The sequence below is a fragment of the Terrapene carolina genome, unplaced genomic scaffold (genome assembly GCF_002925995.2).
Source record: "Terrapene carolina triunguis isolate 2854851 unplaced genomic scaffold, T_m_triunguis-2.0 Scaffold66, whole genome shotgun sequence".
Taxonomy (NCBI): Eukaryota; Metazoa; Chordata; order Testudines; family Emydidae; genus Terrapene; species Terrapene triunguis.
In genome coordinates, this window is record NW_020664417.1 from 96580436 (window position 1) to 96598040 (window position 17605).

General features: G+C 43.3%; 1 protein-coding gene across 1 annotated transcript in view; it reads left to right on the forward strand.

Annotated features, from left to right (window-relative positions):
- PTPRA (protein tyrosine phosphatase receptor type A) overlaps window positions 1-17605 on the forward strand; it is a 127577-nt gene that overhangs the window by 69764 nt on the left and 40208 nt on the right. The window contains exons 4-6 of the mRNA XM_026648119.1: window positions 1141-1503; window positions 2709-2729; window positions 4763-4786. Coding sequence (XP_026503904.1) covers window positions 1141-1503; window positions 2709-2729; window positions 4763-4786 — 408 coding nt within the window. The remainder of the gene's footprint in view (window positions 1-1140; window positions 1504-2708; window positions 2730-4762; window positions 4787-17605) is intronic.

Below are 17605 nucleotides of genomic sequence, written 5' to 3' on the forward strand. Positions count from 1 at the left end.
GTAGTTCAAATCTCAAGTGTACATGTGATGCAAGATGTGGCTTGCATTAATGCGACATACCCAGTGACCAACTGGGATAAGATACATTGGTGCAGGCCCTATTGTGCACCAATGCCGTGTGTTTATATTAAGGATTTGCACCAGTGTAACCTATCAGTGAAGTTCGACTGTGCAAATTCCCCAAGGCTAAGAAAGCCCTATATGCTGATTAACCAGTCTTACCAATGATCCCACTGAAAAATTCTTCCTTTCCGGACCCTAAGTCTAGTATGTGTTTAGAGACCCTGAGATTGAGTCAGTGTGTGCACTGGATGCATCTATCACTGCTCATGCATGCAAGGTAATAGGTGCTTTAGGAATACACAGATACTGTATCAGCAGGGTTTATGCAAATTCTTTTTAATCCTTGGTTCATTGATTCCATTCAGGTGGACAATCCTGATTGCCTGATGGGGGCAGGACGGAAGTTTTACCCCACAGTGTGCTGACTGGAACCCTGAGGCATTTTTTGCCTTACCCTGAAGCATTTTTTAGTGGGCACATCCCACCTGACCAAAATCCTGCAGTTGTGGATGATGGACATTGGTGGCCTTTGTGCCTTCCTGTTGGCAATATCCCCCCGCTGATCTTACTGCCATAACAGGGAATATAGTGGGAGGTCATCTTTTCCTCCATTCAGACCCTCCCGCAGTGCCAAGTGAAACTATATTTGGACTCTGATAACTCAGTGCAAACATTTGCTGTGTCAAATGAAAGCTGAGGTCAGCTGCATTTAATACTGAAAACCTACCTTTTAAATAATCTGTGGCTGAAAATGAATGGGAAGGATTGAGATTGTCACACATCCCTGGTTGCCTAGAGCCAGACCCAGCTCCCATTGAAGCCACTGGAAAGACTCCCAGGGATTTCAACGGGAGCTGGATCAGACACCTACCAGTCACTGAACTCCTGCGGTTCAGATGCAGGGCCTAATTTTCCTTTCACACCAGTGTTATTTGACTGAAGTCAATGGCGTTACACTGAAGTAAAGCCAGAGGAGAATTGGTCCCATTTGGTGTTCCCAGGTTCAGCTGCCCCAATGCTGGGGAGGGGAAGGAATAAAAAGACATTGGAGGTTACCTTGTGCTTTGTTGCTTCCAGTGCCACCGTCCATAGAGCACACCTCCGCCATGCATTCCGTGAAAGCCCCTACATCAGAGCCAGATGGCAGAAAGGGCACTAGTCCAAACAGTCTGAACGCTAGCTCTCCAACAACCGTAGTTACCATGGCGCCTGGGCCTACTACCTTGCAAGCCACAGAGCTCCCTCCGAACACCACTGTCAGCTTGCCGGGCAATGAAAACCGCACCATGAGGACAACTGTGCCTGCACCTGGGTCCACCTCCAGTCCACCCAGCACCACATATTCTGCTGCACAAACAGCTTCAGAAGACGTAAAGACAGTGCCCGCAATGGGGAACATCACTATGGCAGTAACTTCTCCAGAAACCATTGTCACTTCAGGTATGGCAAGGACACTTTTCATTCCTTCCTCTTCTTCTCTGTGCTCCAGGCCCCTCGCCCCTTTAATACCTGGCTTTATTCTCCTTTCTTCTGTTTCCTGAGAGCATTTGGAAACCAGAAGTAAACTTTTTAGGGCCAGCGCCCCAGCTGATGTAGACTGGCCCCTCTCCATTGAAATGAATGGAGCAAAGTTGACTTACACCAGCTGATGATCTGGCCCTTATACTTAGAAGACAGGGAAACAAAACTCAGGCTGTGTCCAGGGAAGAACAGTGGTATGTGGCTAAGGCACTTGACTGGGATGCCAGGAGTCCTGATTTCTAGTCCCATTTCTGCCACAGGTTTTGGGCCAATCACATCACCACTGTCTCTTTCCTCATCTGTAAAAAGGGTCTGGTGATACCCAGTCCCATTGGTTGTGAAGTCATTCTTTAAAAGAACACATAAGCAAGAAAAAAAACCACTGGGATCCTGCTCAGCTGAAGTGCTTTAATGGTCCAAAGGGCAGATATTATCACTACGTATTTGTATTTTGATAACACCTAAGGACCCCAGTCAGGGAACCAGGGACTCATCATATGAAAAACAATCCCTGCCCCAAAGAGCTGATGATCTAGGTCACAGTTCTGAATGGGATCCAAGAAGGAACTGCCCAGGAAAGGGATCAGTGCCCCCTAGCAGTAGGCACTGAATAAGCAAATAACACAGTGGCAGTCCCTGCTCCAGAGAGCGTACAGTAAAGGCCACTTTTACAAATGTGGCCCTTGATTTCTGTGCTGCAGTTTTTGTGTAAACTGAGAGACTGTGGTTCGGTGGCTAAGGCACTGGCCTGGGGGGCAAGAGACCTGAATTCTTTTCCTCGCTCTGCCACTGACCTGCTGTTTAATCTAAGGACAGTCATTTCATCAATCTGTGCTTCAGTTTCCCATCTGTATAATGAGGAGAATACTTCCTTTTGGGGGAGATTCTCTGTTGTGTTATGCTGTGGGTCTGACTAGATGGTCATAGTGGTCCTTTCTGGTCTTAAAATCTATGATTCTATAAAATGGGGGAAACCACTCTGCCACACAGGAGGGTTTCAGGCACTTTGTGAGCCACAGATGGAAGGGGCTATAGAAGTGCTGGGGATTGAAATAACAAAGTCTGGTGAAAGAAGTAAGGGTTCAGTCACTGACACTCATTATGGTTTGTTTTGCTTTCTCTAGGTGACCCATCAAAAGGCCCAGGTAAGCACTTACCATTAGACTCTCTCTCTCTAACCTACGGCCTGACTGGTTTTAACTGAACCCTTGGTTCGATCATTCTTCGTATTAAGGTATCATTAATATATATTTTATAAAGGGTTAATAAATGACTGATCAATGTTATATGCATGTTACAGACACAAGTAGCATATGCTATCAATTGTTATAAGCACCACACTAAAAAGTGTTTATAGAGGTTCATAAGCCATGGTTATAAGCAACCTGATGGACTCCATAACAATCAATTAACAGTTTATTAAAACATCTAATAGTTTATCAACCCTTTGTAAACTAGTTATAAATGGATTCGTATGGGAAAGTGTGAGCCTTGTTTCTACATGGTTGGTTCTACCTTTTCTTACTCAAGCTTCATCACTTGTACCATGTCTCTGCCTTGCCATTCCCAGGAGGGAAGTGGTCCATGGAAGGAGATGTGGGTGGGTTTTTTCCCTAGCATGAATGTTCAAAAGAAGCTGGCTTTGTAAAAGCTGGAAACTCTGGGAGAAATGCACTTTAAATCTCACTTTGTGTTCAATGAATTATTTGGTTCTTTTATGTTTTGGAAGCAGTACCTGTTCATCCCCTCCCCTCCTTTTCCCCTCCCCACCTCCTCCAGCCCATATGCCATGTGCATGTCACACTGTTTTAAGGAAGACAATTGTTTTACACTGCTGCTGACTTATCAGGAGATACTACAAGTAAGAAAAACACAAACAAGGATCACAGAAGTTACAGGCTGAGAAAGACCTATTAGGTCACATCTGGTCCACCCTCTGCCAGTCCATAGCTGTTCCCTACAGTGCTTTGTCTTACAGATGTGTGTCTTGAAGAGTAACCATTCCTAGAATTCTTGGACCCAGCTTCTTTATTGGATCAGGTCCTCAGCTGATAAAAATTGGCATTGCCCCATTAAAGGCAATGGAACTATTCTGATTTACACCAGCTGAGGATCTGACCCATAGTCTTTAGAAGCATGCATGCACATGGCCACTGTTCTCTGCTGCACTGGTGTAGAATTATGCTCTGCGTAGCTATGTGCAGTCACATTCTTAGAGGGCTCTTGTCTTTCTCACTGAGCCTTGGGTGGTTCAAACCAACCTCAAATTTTACATAGCAGCAGCCCCCATTTCAGAGTCTGCTCAGCCTGACAGTAATCTCTGGATTCATCTTCCTGTCTGGCAGCACTTTTTGCTTCATCTTCCAATAGGCAAAGCTAATGGGACAAGTACAGGACTCCCTCTTAAAGGGGCCATAGGATCATAATGTGCTGAGAAGCTGAGACCCCAGTGTGAGGTTAAGTGGCAATAAAAGTGAACAGGGTTCTCAGTGCTACAAGCCAGCATTCATTAGAATGTAATAAAAAGTTTGAATTCCATTTGAAAATGGTATTTGTCATGCTTCCACTGTTTACAAACAAGTGATTTCTTTGCCTTAAGAATTTCCTTAGTCTTGTGTGCTAGTTTTACTCCTTTTCTATTTGCCACTGCTATTATATTTTTATACAAAATAATCTTGAGTTCTTCTCAGTTTATTTTTTATAGTCCATTTCAATAGCCATTGAAACCTTTATCTGCCCATCCTTCCTGGACCTGGTGAGTGGTATGTTTCTAGCAATACCAACCCCCAAGTGCTCAAAAATCATGAGTCAGATCTCAAAAACATAAGATCAGTTTAAATATAATGAGATTTGGGGGAAAAAAGTTGCAGTTATTTTATTTGGTTTCTGAGACATTAGGGCTCACTCAAATCATGTTTTCAAATTTTTCTCCACAACCAGAATAGCTAGAAATGTACTTTTTTCTTGAAATGAAAGCTGAGGTTCTCATGTAATCCCAGCACTCCAGCAGATAGGGCATTCAAAGAAGAACCAAGTATTGTGAGGCTGGCACTAAAATCACAAGGGTTAATTGTCACAATATTGTTCTGTCTCAATTTCTACCCTCCCCCCTGCTTCTTACAATTTGTATTTCTCTGTGGCTAAGGTATTCTTGTTTTGTTCTTTTTTTGTTGTGCAGGTGATTCTGATCAGGAGAGAAGAGGTGAGAAGTTCACATCTCATTGCCATGTTATGTCAGTATACTGTGTATTCCTCTGCTAAGCGTGACCAACTGTGCTTTGGGATTCTTTTTAATAGTGTTTGAAAGAACAGAATGCATTCTTAGGGGCAGGATATTGAAAGTCCTCAGGGGCCAGATTTTCAAGAACTCAGCACCTTGGACTAGTTGAGCTCAGCTTCCATTTAGACATCCAAGTAAGGTCCAGATTTTCAGAAGTACTCAGCCATCCAGCAGCTCCTAGGGTGACCAGATGTCCCGATTTTATAGGGACAATCCCAATATTTGGGGCTTTTTCTTATATAGGCTCCTATTGCCCCCCACTCCCTGTCCTGATTTTTCACACTTGCTATCTGGTCAGCCTAGCAGTTCCCCATGTGACCATTCTGATCACATTTTTGAAAGTGCTTTCTGCCTAATGTGTTTGGGCTCTGTAGAAAATCTGTCCCCTGTTTGGCACCTGTGGATGTTAAATTCTTTTGAAAAAATTACTTCTATTGGGAGTTCTAAACTCTTTTGAAAAATCTGGCATTAGAACCTCCATAGAGCTGGGTGAATAATTTGTATCTATGGGAGCTATTTGAAGAATTTCCCCCTCCTTTTCTGCTTGGGAATTGCCTGTTGTTAATCATGATTTCCCCTAATGTGTTCATTTTTCAAAATTATTTGCCGAATAATTCCTGTGAATAGTTCTTGTTCATGAGCAGATCTGGTAGCAAATAATCAAAATTCCAGCTGTTTTGATTATAATGATAGGTCATTTGGTCTGTTTCTGTCATGTGATTGGTTGAGCTTAGCTGAGAGACTCAGGTTTCCCACTGGAATATTTGCAATTACAAATTAATTCAGAAATATAGGAATTGCCAGACCGGATCAGACCAATGGTCCTTTTAGTTTGGTTTTCTGTACTTTGAAATTAGCTTTCTGCAGATATTTTAGCAGTACTCTGTTCAGTGTTTCAACTAGATTAGAGTACAAGGTGCTCCAATTAACTTGGTTAGATTTGCAACTCTCATGATGCTATGCACAGTGTAAATAACTAGGTAGATACTCTGTTTCTGCAAATGTTCTTGTCAATAAACATGTTTGCTAGAACATTCTCAGAAAGTGAAAACAAAAGGGATACAGGCCAAGTGAATTCATTTTAAAATTTGGTTGCACCCCTATGGAAACTATCTGCACAATTCCCCTACCTCCAGCACAGCATGTGTATTATTCAGTGCCCTCTCACACCTGCAGATGCTGAAACAAAAAATTTGATTTACTTTTCATCTCTGCTGCTGCTAATTTATTTTTTGCACTTCACTGGCTTGGACAGTTAAACTAAGCCAGTCAATTTCATTTCCTGGTTCTCAGGGACCAGTGAAAGGTGTTGGTGTTTTAAGTAATGCAAGGGGGATATTTAAACAAACACCCACATTTGTTGAGTTGGGCTTTTTTTGTTTTGTTTTTTAAGTGTCATGAAAACGCTTTTGTTCCCATTAGATACAACAAAACATTTTTATTGCCTGAACCTAAATTTTTGCCATCTGTGAGGTTGCACTAGAGTACCTGAGAGCAGAATTTTATCCTATCAACTAGATCTCCTGTTGGTGTAAATCACTGTAACTCCATTGAAGTCAGTGAGTTACATTGATTTATACCTGCTGCAGATCAGGTCTCATATTTTCATTCTGATTTTACTCTTCTTTGTGTCTAGATACTCTAGTTGTGGTGCTTGAACCTGCATTATTTACTCATGCAAGAACTCCCATTGGACCTGGTTTGATTTCTCTTACAATGATGTGTACATTAAGTAATTCCATTGACTTCAGTGAAGTTATGACTGTGAAACCATGACAGAGATTAAAATCAGGCTCATTGGCTGACTTCATCAGGACTGGTTGCTGCAGGATCAGGCCTGTTATAAATAGAGCATCTTTGAAATTACACTGGAGTTTTCCTTTAAATCTAAGGAGCATTGTGAGCAAACATTATGAAGAGTTTATAGGGATGTGAAGACTTTGAGCAAAAATAGTTGTTGTCTTCTTTGAAGTCAGGGCAAATACCTATTGGGAGCTACTTACTTTAAAAAATGTATCTAGTATCAGGAAGAGGGAAATTGCAGGTACACTTGTAAAGAAAGTTACAGCAATATTTTTAACGACACTTCAAAACTTACCCCCCCCTTAACAAATTGCTAGTGATGTCTTTAATACAAGTGAGATAAAGGAGCTTTCACTGGAAGTGAGTGAAAATGTTCTGTATTTTCTGCCCCCCCGTGATCATTAAACTTTCAAGAGGAGTGGTACAAGATGGTAAATGTTAGAAAATAAATTATTTGGGGCTTTTATATAAAAAACAAATAACCCTTTCATTTTACTTATACACTCTGTGTCTGTTTCTCTCTTTCATATGTACACCTATAGCAGCGTCTGTATAAGATATGTTCCTAGAAACCTGAAAGAATTTGGTTTCTCTGTTTGTTTTTTAATCCTCAGATGGCTGTAGTTTGGAATTCCAAGTGCTACTGTAAGATTCATTACTGCAGAACAAGTTGAGCTTGATGGATTATGCCAGAGAATTAATGCCTCCTTGTTCTTTGATTTGTTTCTTTAAATATGGTATTTTCAGAATGAAAATATGTATATCGTACCAGATCTTGGTTTTATAGCATTGTCACTACATTGCACACAACAGGGCCATTCAGAACTTCCTCAGGACTAGACCCATAACCACCTGTTTCAAAAGCAGAGGCCCCTACTAGTTGAGTTAGAGGAGAATCTCCTTTAGCTGACACCAATATAGGGGCTACAATACAAAGTTGAGCAGTTCTGATTCCATCCAGCAGAAGATAGTGGGGGGGGGGGGGTGTTGCATTTGTAGACACACGTGTGTGCATGCACACACATACATGCCAGTTCATTACAATATGTACAAAGATAGATATATTATCTAGTAGTTGGGGCAAAGGACTGGAAGTCAAGACTCCTGAGTTCTTCAGGAGGTCAGTTCACATCTGGCTCACTGTGTGATTTTATACAAGTCACCTAGATTTATAGATTTTAAGGTCAGAAATGACCATTATATTATCAAGGTTTACCTCCTGTATAACACCAAACAAGTAATTTCCTCTTGTGACTCCTGTATTGAGCCCAGTAACTTGAGTTTGATTAAACCATATCTTCTGGAAAGACATCCAGTCTTCATTTAAAGACAAGAGATGGAAAAGTCTCTGCGTCTCCATTTTTCCATCTGTAGAATGGAAATACATCTCTACTTTATAAGGGTGTACTGAGGCTTAAATAACGCAAGTAAAGTGCTTTGAGATCTTGGGATGAGACGCATCATATAATTGCAAAATATTGTTTTTCATAGATATTGCTGAATTTTATTAAAAATTCCTAGTAATCCAGCAACTCAAAGGAGGCCCATTGTACTAAGCAACCTCCAAATTTATCCCTGTACCCTGGGGCTGACAATCTAAGAAGATGAGCAACATGTAAACAGTTGGGGAGAAATATGCAATAACAAATATAGAATTTTATAGTGTATGTTGGTACTCTTTGGTGGTTGTGAGTATCAGCCTATTCCAGTTGCCCCGCAGCTGCTTGCTCCTCACCTCTAGTTTCTTGCAGGTATCTCAGCAGAGGTGAGCATTGAGAAATATGGAGGAGAAGGAACTTGGCCCTATGGATCAGTTCAGGGAGGACGTTATGTACATACAGGGAGACATGGAGAACAGTGCTTCATCCACTAGACCACACTCCCATCTCACTGTCGATTTCCTGGTACTGTAAATATAGAGATTAGGCCTGATCCAAATGCTGTTGGGTATGGGGAAGTTCAGCGCCAGATCCCAACTATGCAGCATGCATGTACCTATTAGGGCTGTCAAGCGATTAAAAAAATTAATCGCACTGTTAAACAATAATAGAATGCCATTTATTTAAATATTTTTGGATGTTTTCTATGTTTTCAAATATATTGATTTCAATTACAACAGAATACAAAGTGTACAGTGCTCACTTTATATTTATTTTTTATTACAAGTGTTTGCACTGTAAAAAGACAAAAGAAATAGTATTTTTCAATTCACCTAATAGAAGTACTGTAGTGCAATCTCTTTATCATGAAAGTTGAACTTATAAATATAGAATTATGTTCAAAAATACTGCTTTCAAAAATTAAACAATGTAAAATTTTAGAGCTTGCAAGTCCGCCCAGTCCTACTTCTTGTTCAGCCAATTGCTCAGACAAACAAGTTTGTTTACCTTTTCAGGAGATAATGCTGCCCAATTCTTGTTTACAGTGTCACCTGAAAGTGAGAACAGACATTCTCATGGCACTGTTGTAGCCGGCGTCACAAGATATTTAAGTGCCAGATGCGCTAAATATTTATGTCCCTTCACGCTTCAACCACTATTCCAGGAGACATGTGTCCATGTTGATGGCAGGTTCTGCTTGAAAACTATCCAAAGCAGTGTGGATCGACGCATGTTCATTTTCATCGTTTGAGTCAGATGCTACCAGCAGCAGTTTGATTTTCTTTTTTGGTAGTTCAGGTTCTATAGTTCCTGCATCGGAGTGTTGCTCTTTTAAGACTTCTGAAAGCATGCTCCCTAATTCATCACCCTCAGATTTTGGAAGGCACTTCAATTCTTAAATCTTGTGTCGAGTGCTATAGCTATCTTTAGAAATCGCACATTGGTACCTTCTTTGAGTTTTGTGAAATCTGCAGTGACAGTGTTCTTAAAATGAACAATATGTGCTGGGTCATCATCCAAGACTGCTATAACATGAAATATATGGCAGAATGTGGGTAAAACAGAGCAGGGGACATACAATTTTCCCCCAAGGCGTTCAGTCACAAATTTAATTAACACATCATTTTTTTTAATGAGTGTCATCAGCATGGAAGCATGTCCTTTGGAATGGTAGCCGAAGCATGAAGGGTCATACGAATGTTTAACATATCTGGCACGTAAATACCTTGCAATGCCAGCTACAAAAGTTCCATGCAAATGCCTGTTCTCACTTTCTGGTGACGTAAATAAGCGGGCAACGTTATCTCCTGTAAATGTAAACAAACTTGTTTGTCTTAGCGATTGGCTGAACAAGAAGTAGGACTGAGTGGACTCTGAAGTTTAATGTTTTGTTTTTGAGTGCAGTTATGTAACAAAAAAAATGTACATTTGTAAGTTGCACTTTCAGGACAAAGAGATTGCACTACAGTATTTGTATGAAGTGAATTGAAAAATACTATTTCTTCTGTTTATCATTGTTACAATACAAATATTTGTAATTAAAATATACACTTTGATTTCAGTTACAACACAGAATACAAGATATATATGAAAATGTAGAAAAACATCCAAAATATTTAATTTCAATTGCTAGTCTCTTGTTTAACAGTGCGATTAAAACTGCGATTAATCGCGATTAATTTTTTTTATCACGATTAATTTTTTTGAGTTAATCGCATGCGTTAACTGCGATTAATCGACAGGCCTAGTACCTATATGTAAATCTTATTTTTGTATGCATGCATGTGCTGCAGGATCATGATACAGCCTGGGAAAGGCAGGTCACATCAGGAGAGCAGTCCAGGAAGGAGCTAGGAACATGTGGCATGGAGCCAATGGAGAGATGAGGCTGGTAATAGGTGGAGGGAGGTAGTTGGGAAGTCATGTGGCTTGTGGTTGGAAAGAAAGTAATGTCTATGATGGCTTATGGCAGGGAGTTGGGAGCAAGGGAGGAGACAGGATTCCTGCTGGAAGGGGAAAAGAAGAGAGGCTGGTTATGAGTCCCTCTGTATACTACTCCTTAGAACAGTGGTCCCCAAACTTTCAGTCGCGTCCCCCTTTACCCAGTCCGCGCCCCCCTGGGAGCCATGGTCAGGTGCCCAGGCTGGGACCAGGGTAGGGGCTGCGGTTAGGAACAAGGTTGTGGTCAGGGCTAGAGCTGTGGCCAGGAGCCGGAGCCACGGTTGGGGCTGGGGGCAGGGCTGGAGTGGAGCTGGGGGCAGAGCAGGGCTGGGTGGTGCTCCCTTCCCACCCCCAATAGGGGCTGACCAGGGCCCTGCTGTGCTCCCCTGAACATTCCCCTGCGGCCCCTCTAGGGGGCGTGCCCCACAGTTTGGGGACCACTGCCTTACTACCCTAAGGATGCTACTTGAGAGCGTGGAAGCCATGTATAGAAACTATTGTATTGATTGTTGTCCTAGCCAGATCCACTTCAAAGAATGTGGGTTAATCATCTAAGACCCTCTATGGGCTCCAACTTTTCCTTCTCCCCATCTCTGCCAGTTCCAGGGACTATAGTTGTTGTTAATAACAAAATTGTTTCTGCTGCTGCCCCCTAGTCCTGAGGAACCTTGTGGTAGCTGCAGTTTGGAATGCCCATCTGGCAGCCAGCTAGGAATCAGGGCAAAAAAAGTGTGCATGCATGCTCTGCTAGGTTTCTAGAACTGGTCCCCCTCTCCCAGATTTTGCACCATGTTTTTCCACAGCTGGGCAGAGCACTTATCTAGTTTGTCTGGTACTGATTTTCATCTCTTCTGATTGACGTGTCTGCTATGAAATGTCAGCAGGGATTCCAGAAAACTCTGAATGCAAACCTGTTTATTAGTGAACACTCCCAAATGAAGCTTTACATCAAATACACCCTTGTTTAATAGGATGGTAATAGCTTTTCTTTGTTAGCCCTGTATATTTTTATAGATTGAATCATGATCAGACAGGGAATCTGAATATGCTGAACCATAGATGCAGAGAGGGCTTTTAGACTCTAAAAGAAAATAAGAACATGAAGACCTTTAATCTCTTTCCCGGCATTATGATTGTTAATCAGTTATTTAATTAGAAATTAGTGAATTAAAACCAGTGAGCCAAATACATCCCTGGAGGTACTGTAATTCCTTAGGACAGGTGGACTTACACCAGGAGTGAATATGTCCCACTCTTACTAGTTTCAAGGATATCACCTGAGGTAGACACTAGTTCCTTTTGTGCACTTGAAAGAACTATCAACATAAACTTCCTCTAAAATTCCTTATCTGCAACACCTTGACTGGAGGAAGGATGAATTTGTGGTCAAGGCACTGGTCTGGAAAAATCTGGATTCAATTCCTGACTCTGCCACTAATTCACTGTGTGATCTTGGGCAAGTCACTTAATTTCTGAGTCTTCCCTTTCCATCTGTAAAAAGGAGATAATGATCCTTCCTTTCTCCCATCCTTTGTCTTGTCTATTTAGACTGTAAACTCTTTGGGGAAGAAACTGTCTCTAACTAGTGCATATACAGTATCTAGCACGATGATGCCCCGATTTCATGTGGCTCAGTTTTAATGCAAATAATAGCTAAAAATGAAAGAAACTTGCTAATGTGAGGTACATTTTCCATAGTGGACTTGAAGCTTTCACCTGCAAAATGTCATGAGTAAATCCCACATGTCCTATGGAAATCTGGGAATTGTGAGTCAGCTGTTCCCAACTGGGTGGATTTAATTGCTTCCTTGGCCTTATGTTGGCCCTCTGCTTTGGGGAGAATTTCACTCAGCTGTGTGCACGTTTCCTGTAACTGTTGCAATCCTTGTAATAATGTCTGTAAATGATGTGCACACATTTTTGCATGTGTGTATATGTGTGCATTCATTTTGCATTTACAAACCCCAAACACAAGTGCTGACAAGAGTCTAGCAGCTCCCGTCAACAGGGAGACTGTATTAGACTAAGTGAAGGACGGAACCAATAACAATGACTTAATGAGACAGCCTCAATGACTTGCCTTTTTTTCCCCCCTTCTCCCTCCATGGGATTTCTTGACAGTGATGGGTTGCTGTTGACTTTGGCCTCTTTTGGCTTGTGCTGATTTCTAAAGTCAATATGGCCTTTTAAACTAAAATATCCAAACAAAACACACCTGGTTTATTTTCCCTATTCCCACACCCCACCCAACCACACTGTCTATTGCTGGTTTAGGGTGTTGAAAAAGCAACAAGCACATAGCAGTGGGTGGAGTCTTTGAGCTCCTTGCTTTATGATTTACTTTTTCACTGGGCTTTTATGAACAAACTCTTTTTGGTTTATCTTGAGTTGTTTTTATTCTAGTTTCTCTTTTTCTCCAAATTTGATTGTAAAGAAAACTGAAGGGAGCCAAACAAGGTTGGCAGCATGAATACCTGCAGCCTCTGGACAATGTTTAAGAAGTGTGGATGGCTTTGTGGTTAAGGCACAGTTCTGAGACTCAGGAGACTGGGGTGTTCATGGCTCTGCCACAGACTGTGTAAGACCTTTGACCAGTCATGGGGGCAACCAGTGTGCTGATCTCTCTTGAAAATCTGGCCCTTCATTTCTCTGTGCTGTCTTTCTTGTCTAATTACATTGTGAGTTCTTTGGGACAGGCACTGTTTCTTGCTATATATATGTGTACAGTGCCTAGCACTATCTAAGGTAATTATATGCCCCCCGTTACCATAATAATGAGGGCCTCGCTCTTTAGTGTACAGCTTCTCACAACACTGTCAGAATAGGGAGGTACTATCCCCATTTTACAGATAGGGAACTGAGGTTCAGATAAACTAAGTGACATGCCCAAGGTCTCACAGAAAATCTAGGGCAGAGCAGAGAATTGAACCAAGTCTCCTCAGATCCCAGGCTGTCTCTACCCATTGGACCATCTTTGCAGTAGGGCCCATATCTCAGTTGTAACTTCTAGGTTCTATCGTAATGTGAATAATTAATAACACCACTGTGTTTTGGGTGTTAACTGGATTCCACTGAAACCCGCTTTCAATTTTAGCTAAATTTTTTGTGCAGGAATTTCCCTGTCTATTTTTAAATGAGCACCAACGTTTGAACTCCTTTGTGGGTTTAGAAAGTGTGTGCAGGAGGGGAGCCCTGCTCTCATAGGCGCTTTTGAGACCCACCAGATCAAGGCTCTCTTGCTGCAGAGACTAGCAAGGGCATAGGAGGGATGTGTGACCATGAGAGATGAACTGCGGGAAGGAATGGAGGGGGCAGTGGGAAGGCTTCTATCCAAGCACTCGGCCTTTTGCTGGGCCCCTCTGTCTGCCCAGGTCCCCTGTGCGCGCACACCCTCTATGCCTCCATGGTCCTGCATCCACCTTCTGTGCCTTTTCTCCCCTGCCCTATTCCATGCTAACTCCCTTTTGTCCTCCAGAGGTCCCCACATGCCCTGAATCACCCCTTCATGTCTCACCAGTGCCCTTCCTTCTCCTCCTGCCTTCCCAGAGCCCAGAGGGCACCACTCCATGTGTGCACTCTCACCCCACTCTCCAGCTCCCTCCACTGGTTCATGTTCCTCCCTCAATATTGCCAACCCTACATGTTCAAAAACCATAAGATTGGTTTAAATATCATGAAATTTTATTAATTTTATAAAAATAAATATATGGTTTGTTTTCTTTGCGTTTTTGGTTTCTGAGCCATTAGAGTGCACTCAAGTCACATTTTCAAGCTTTTCTCTGCAACCATGAGGGCTAGAAATTTAATTTAATTTTTAAATGAAAGTTGATATGCTCACATAATCACATGACTCTGGGAGCTGGGGCTTTAAGAAAAAAGAACCCGCTATTGTGAGACTTGCGATAAAATCGCAAGTTTTGGTCACGCTGCCTTCTGTATCATGTCCTTTCCCAGATTTTGTGCCTCTCCACATTTCCCTTTAGTCTCCTACTCTGAAGTCCAGGCCCTGGCCCGTCACCTACCCCCCTCCCCGCCCCATCTGGCTCAATCTACCAGCTGAATTCAGTATATGTTCATAAACCTTTCTCTGTATGCACTTAACAGCCCCAGCCCTCCTAAAACCACAAAAAGGCCCCTTGCCTCAGCAAGGCCAATGAGTATCTTGGCCAACCGTTTTAGGGATATAATTTAATAATATCTAGCTCTTATATAGTGACTTACAAAGTATCATTATCCCCATTTTACAGATGGGGAAACTGAGACATGGGAGAGGAAGTGACTTGCCTAAGGTCACCCAGCAGGCCAGTGGCCAAGGCAGAAATAGAACCCAGGTCTGTTTAGTCAGTTCCATTGCTCTGTCTGCTGGGCCACACTGCCAGAATAAACAACCTCTACTTTTCCAAGCATAAACTAAAGGCGGATTTTCAGAACACCGTCACTTTAAAAGTCTTGCTTTGATATTTACTAAACGTCCCATGATGGGATGCAGTGTGCAGAATTTCAGGAGATTCAACTTCTTTGTAAGGTTCTTAGAGAGGGGGTGAGAGAGAGAGGAGAGTGTGAGGGTCCAGACATTTTATTATCTGATGCAGCTCCTGCGAATGTCAATGGAATGACTTCTGTTGACATTAGTGGGAACAGAATCCAGCCCACAAAGAGGAGCTAGCTTTAGTCTTAACTATAGACCAACTTGCAATCCCCTTTCCCTCCCCGGGCCAGCAAGCACTAAATGTTGTTGTTGGTTCATTTCACTTCCATTCACTGGAAATGCAGCCCAAATAAAGAGACCAAACTAATGATTCCCTAGAGCAGTAGTTTTCAAGTTCTGGTCCGCAGATCCCTGGGTATCTGCAGACTATGTCTAAGACTTCCAAAGGGGTCCACACCTCCATTTGAAATTTTGTATGGGTCCGCAAATGAAAAAAGGTTGAAAAACGCTGCCCTAGAGCAAACCCTTCCAGCTGCTGTTGGCAGGCGATTAGTGTGAGGCATGATTAATAGGCAGTGGCTTTGAAAGGGAGCACATCTAGCAGCAGGATGCAGGAGGCTTGGGGTTTTTCACAGCTATACTTTTGACACTTCTGTCCTGACGAGTTAGAGCTTTTCTACTGTGGCCGTTAACTGTGGTCCCACTGCCTGGCCCACCTAGAAAACCCCAAGCAGGAAACAAAATGGAGAGCCCCCTATCTGCTCCCCCCCCTCCCCCCCATCCCAGACAGATATTGCATGCTGTGTGAACCTGCTGCTGCTCTCAGTGAAGTCAATGGCAAAACTCACACTGGCTTTCACAGTAGTAGATCAGGTCCTCTGTGAGCTAGCGTTTCATGATGAGTTAACATAGGGAGAGCGCTTTTGTGACCATGTCTTGCACAGGGGTTAGTGATTGCTAAATGCTTGTTGAGAGAGAGGAGAAGGTCTCTCCATACACACAGCCAAAGCTGACTGTGAATGCCCCTGAAAATGCCACCAGATGGTATTGTTGGCATCCCCGCTTGCTCCAGCTCATTACAAATGCACAGCATATGCCCTTCAGGGCTACTTCACTGTCTGTTTGACTTTGCCTGGCTCCCCATCTCTCTCCATATAGGTCACTAGCACCAGCAACCAATTTGGCAGCTCTCAATGGTCAGCTGCAAGCACCTCATTTGTAAAACCTGTTGCATGTTTCAAAGGATGAGAGCATTTTGTATAGTTAAATCTGCAGTGAATTTGCAAAGGAGTCGCACATTTCCTGCCCATGAAAAGTGTGTGTGTGTGTGTGTGTGTGAGAGAGAGAGAGAACGAACTAACAGTTAAACAGTTTTACTAAAGTTTTAGCTAATAACCTACAAGTGTTAAGTGCTACAGCATATCTAGCGGCTTGCTTAGAATCTCATTCTCAATAAATTAAATATCCGTAGGGAGAGAGAAATAGAGATGTGAACCAAAACCCATCTCTGAGTTTGCTCACCCCCCTCTTTGTGATGGGCTGAAATTGATGCTAAATTTAATCACCTTGCACTCTGGGAAATTTTGGATTCGGATTTGAACCCTCCTACTTCAGAAGTGTCCAGGTCAGGGGTTTGTTTTGTTCATATTGCCCTCTCAGTACATAGGAGAGGGAGATGAGTCCTGAATCAAAACCATGATGCCACTAAACTTTGGATGTGGATTCCAACATAGTGACTTGTGCTCATCATGCCTCTAATACACGTAGAACAGGGGTGAGCAATAATTTTTGCAGGGGGGCCACTCCATGAATTTTGGTACCTTGTAACGGGCTGCACATTTCTACTATATTAATGGAGGAGGTGCGGGGTCTGGGAGGGAGTTTGGATGCAGGAGGGAGCTCTGGGCTGGTGCAGAGTGTTGGGGATGCAGGAGAGGATGAGGGGTGTGGGCTCTGGGAAGGAGTTTGGTACAGGAAGGGGTTCTGACCTGGGACAGGGGGTTGGGGTGGAGGAGGGGGTGCGAGGTGCAGGCTCTGGCCAGGAGGTGCTTACCACAGGCGGTTCCTGGCTGGCGGCACAGCAGGGCTCAGGCAGGCTGCCTGCATGCTATGGCCCCACGCTGCTCCCAGAAGTGGCTGCTGCTGGCATGTCTCTGTGCGCCCCTTTGGGGGAGGGGGCAGCGGGTCTCCGTGCGCTGCCCACAAGCACTGCCACCCAGCTCCTGGAGCTGTGAGGACGGTGCTGGGAGTGGGGGCAGAGCACGGAGCCACCTCCCCCCCTGCCAGGGGTGTGCAGAGACCTGCCAGCAGCAGCCGGCCGCTTCCGGGAGCGGCGTGGGGCCACAGCAGGCAGGCAACCTGCCTGAGCGCCCCGCTATGCCGCGGGACTTTTAGCGGCAGCAGATTGCGAGGGGGCAGCCAAAAAGCCTGGCGGGCCGGACAGAAATGTTAGGCGGGCCAGATGTGGCCCGCGGGCCGTATTTTGTCTGCCCCGATGTAGAAGGAAAGGGAGATATTCCACTGTGTGAAATACCCCTAGAATAGTTCCATTCCTAGGGTCAGATCATGCAGTAAGATTTTTCAAGGAAGGTTAGAGTGCACAGAATCCATATTTAGAGTATAAAATAGGATATCAGTCTGGGGCACTCTGTAAGTGATCAGTAATGCTGAAGTATACAATATGTGTTT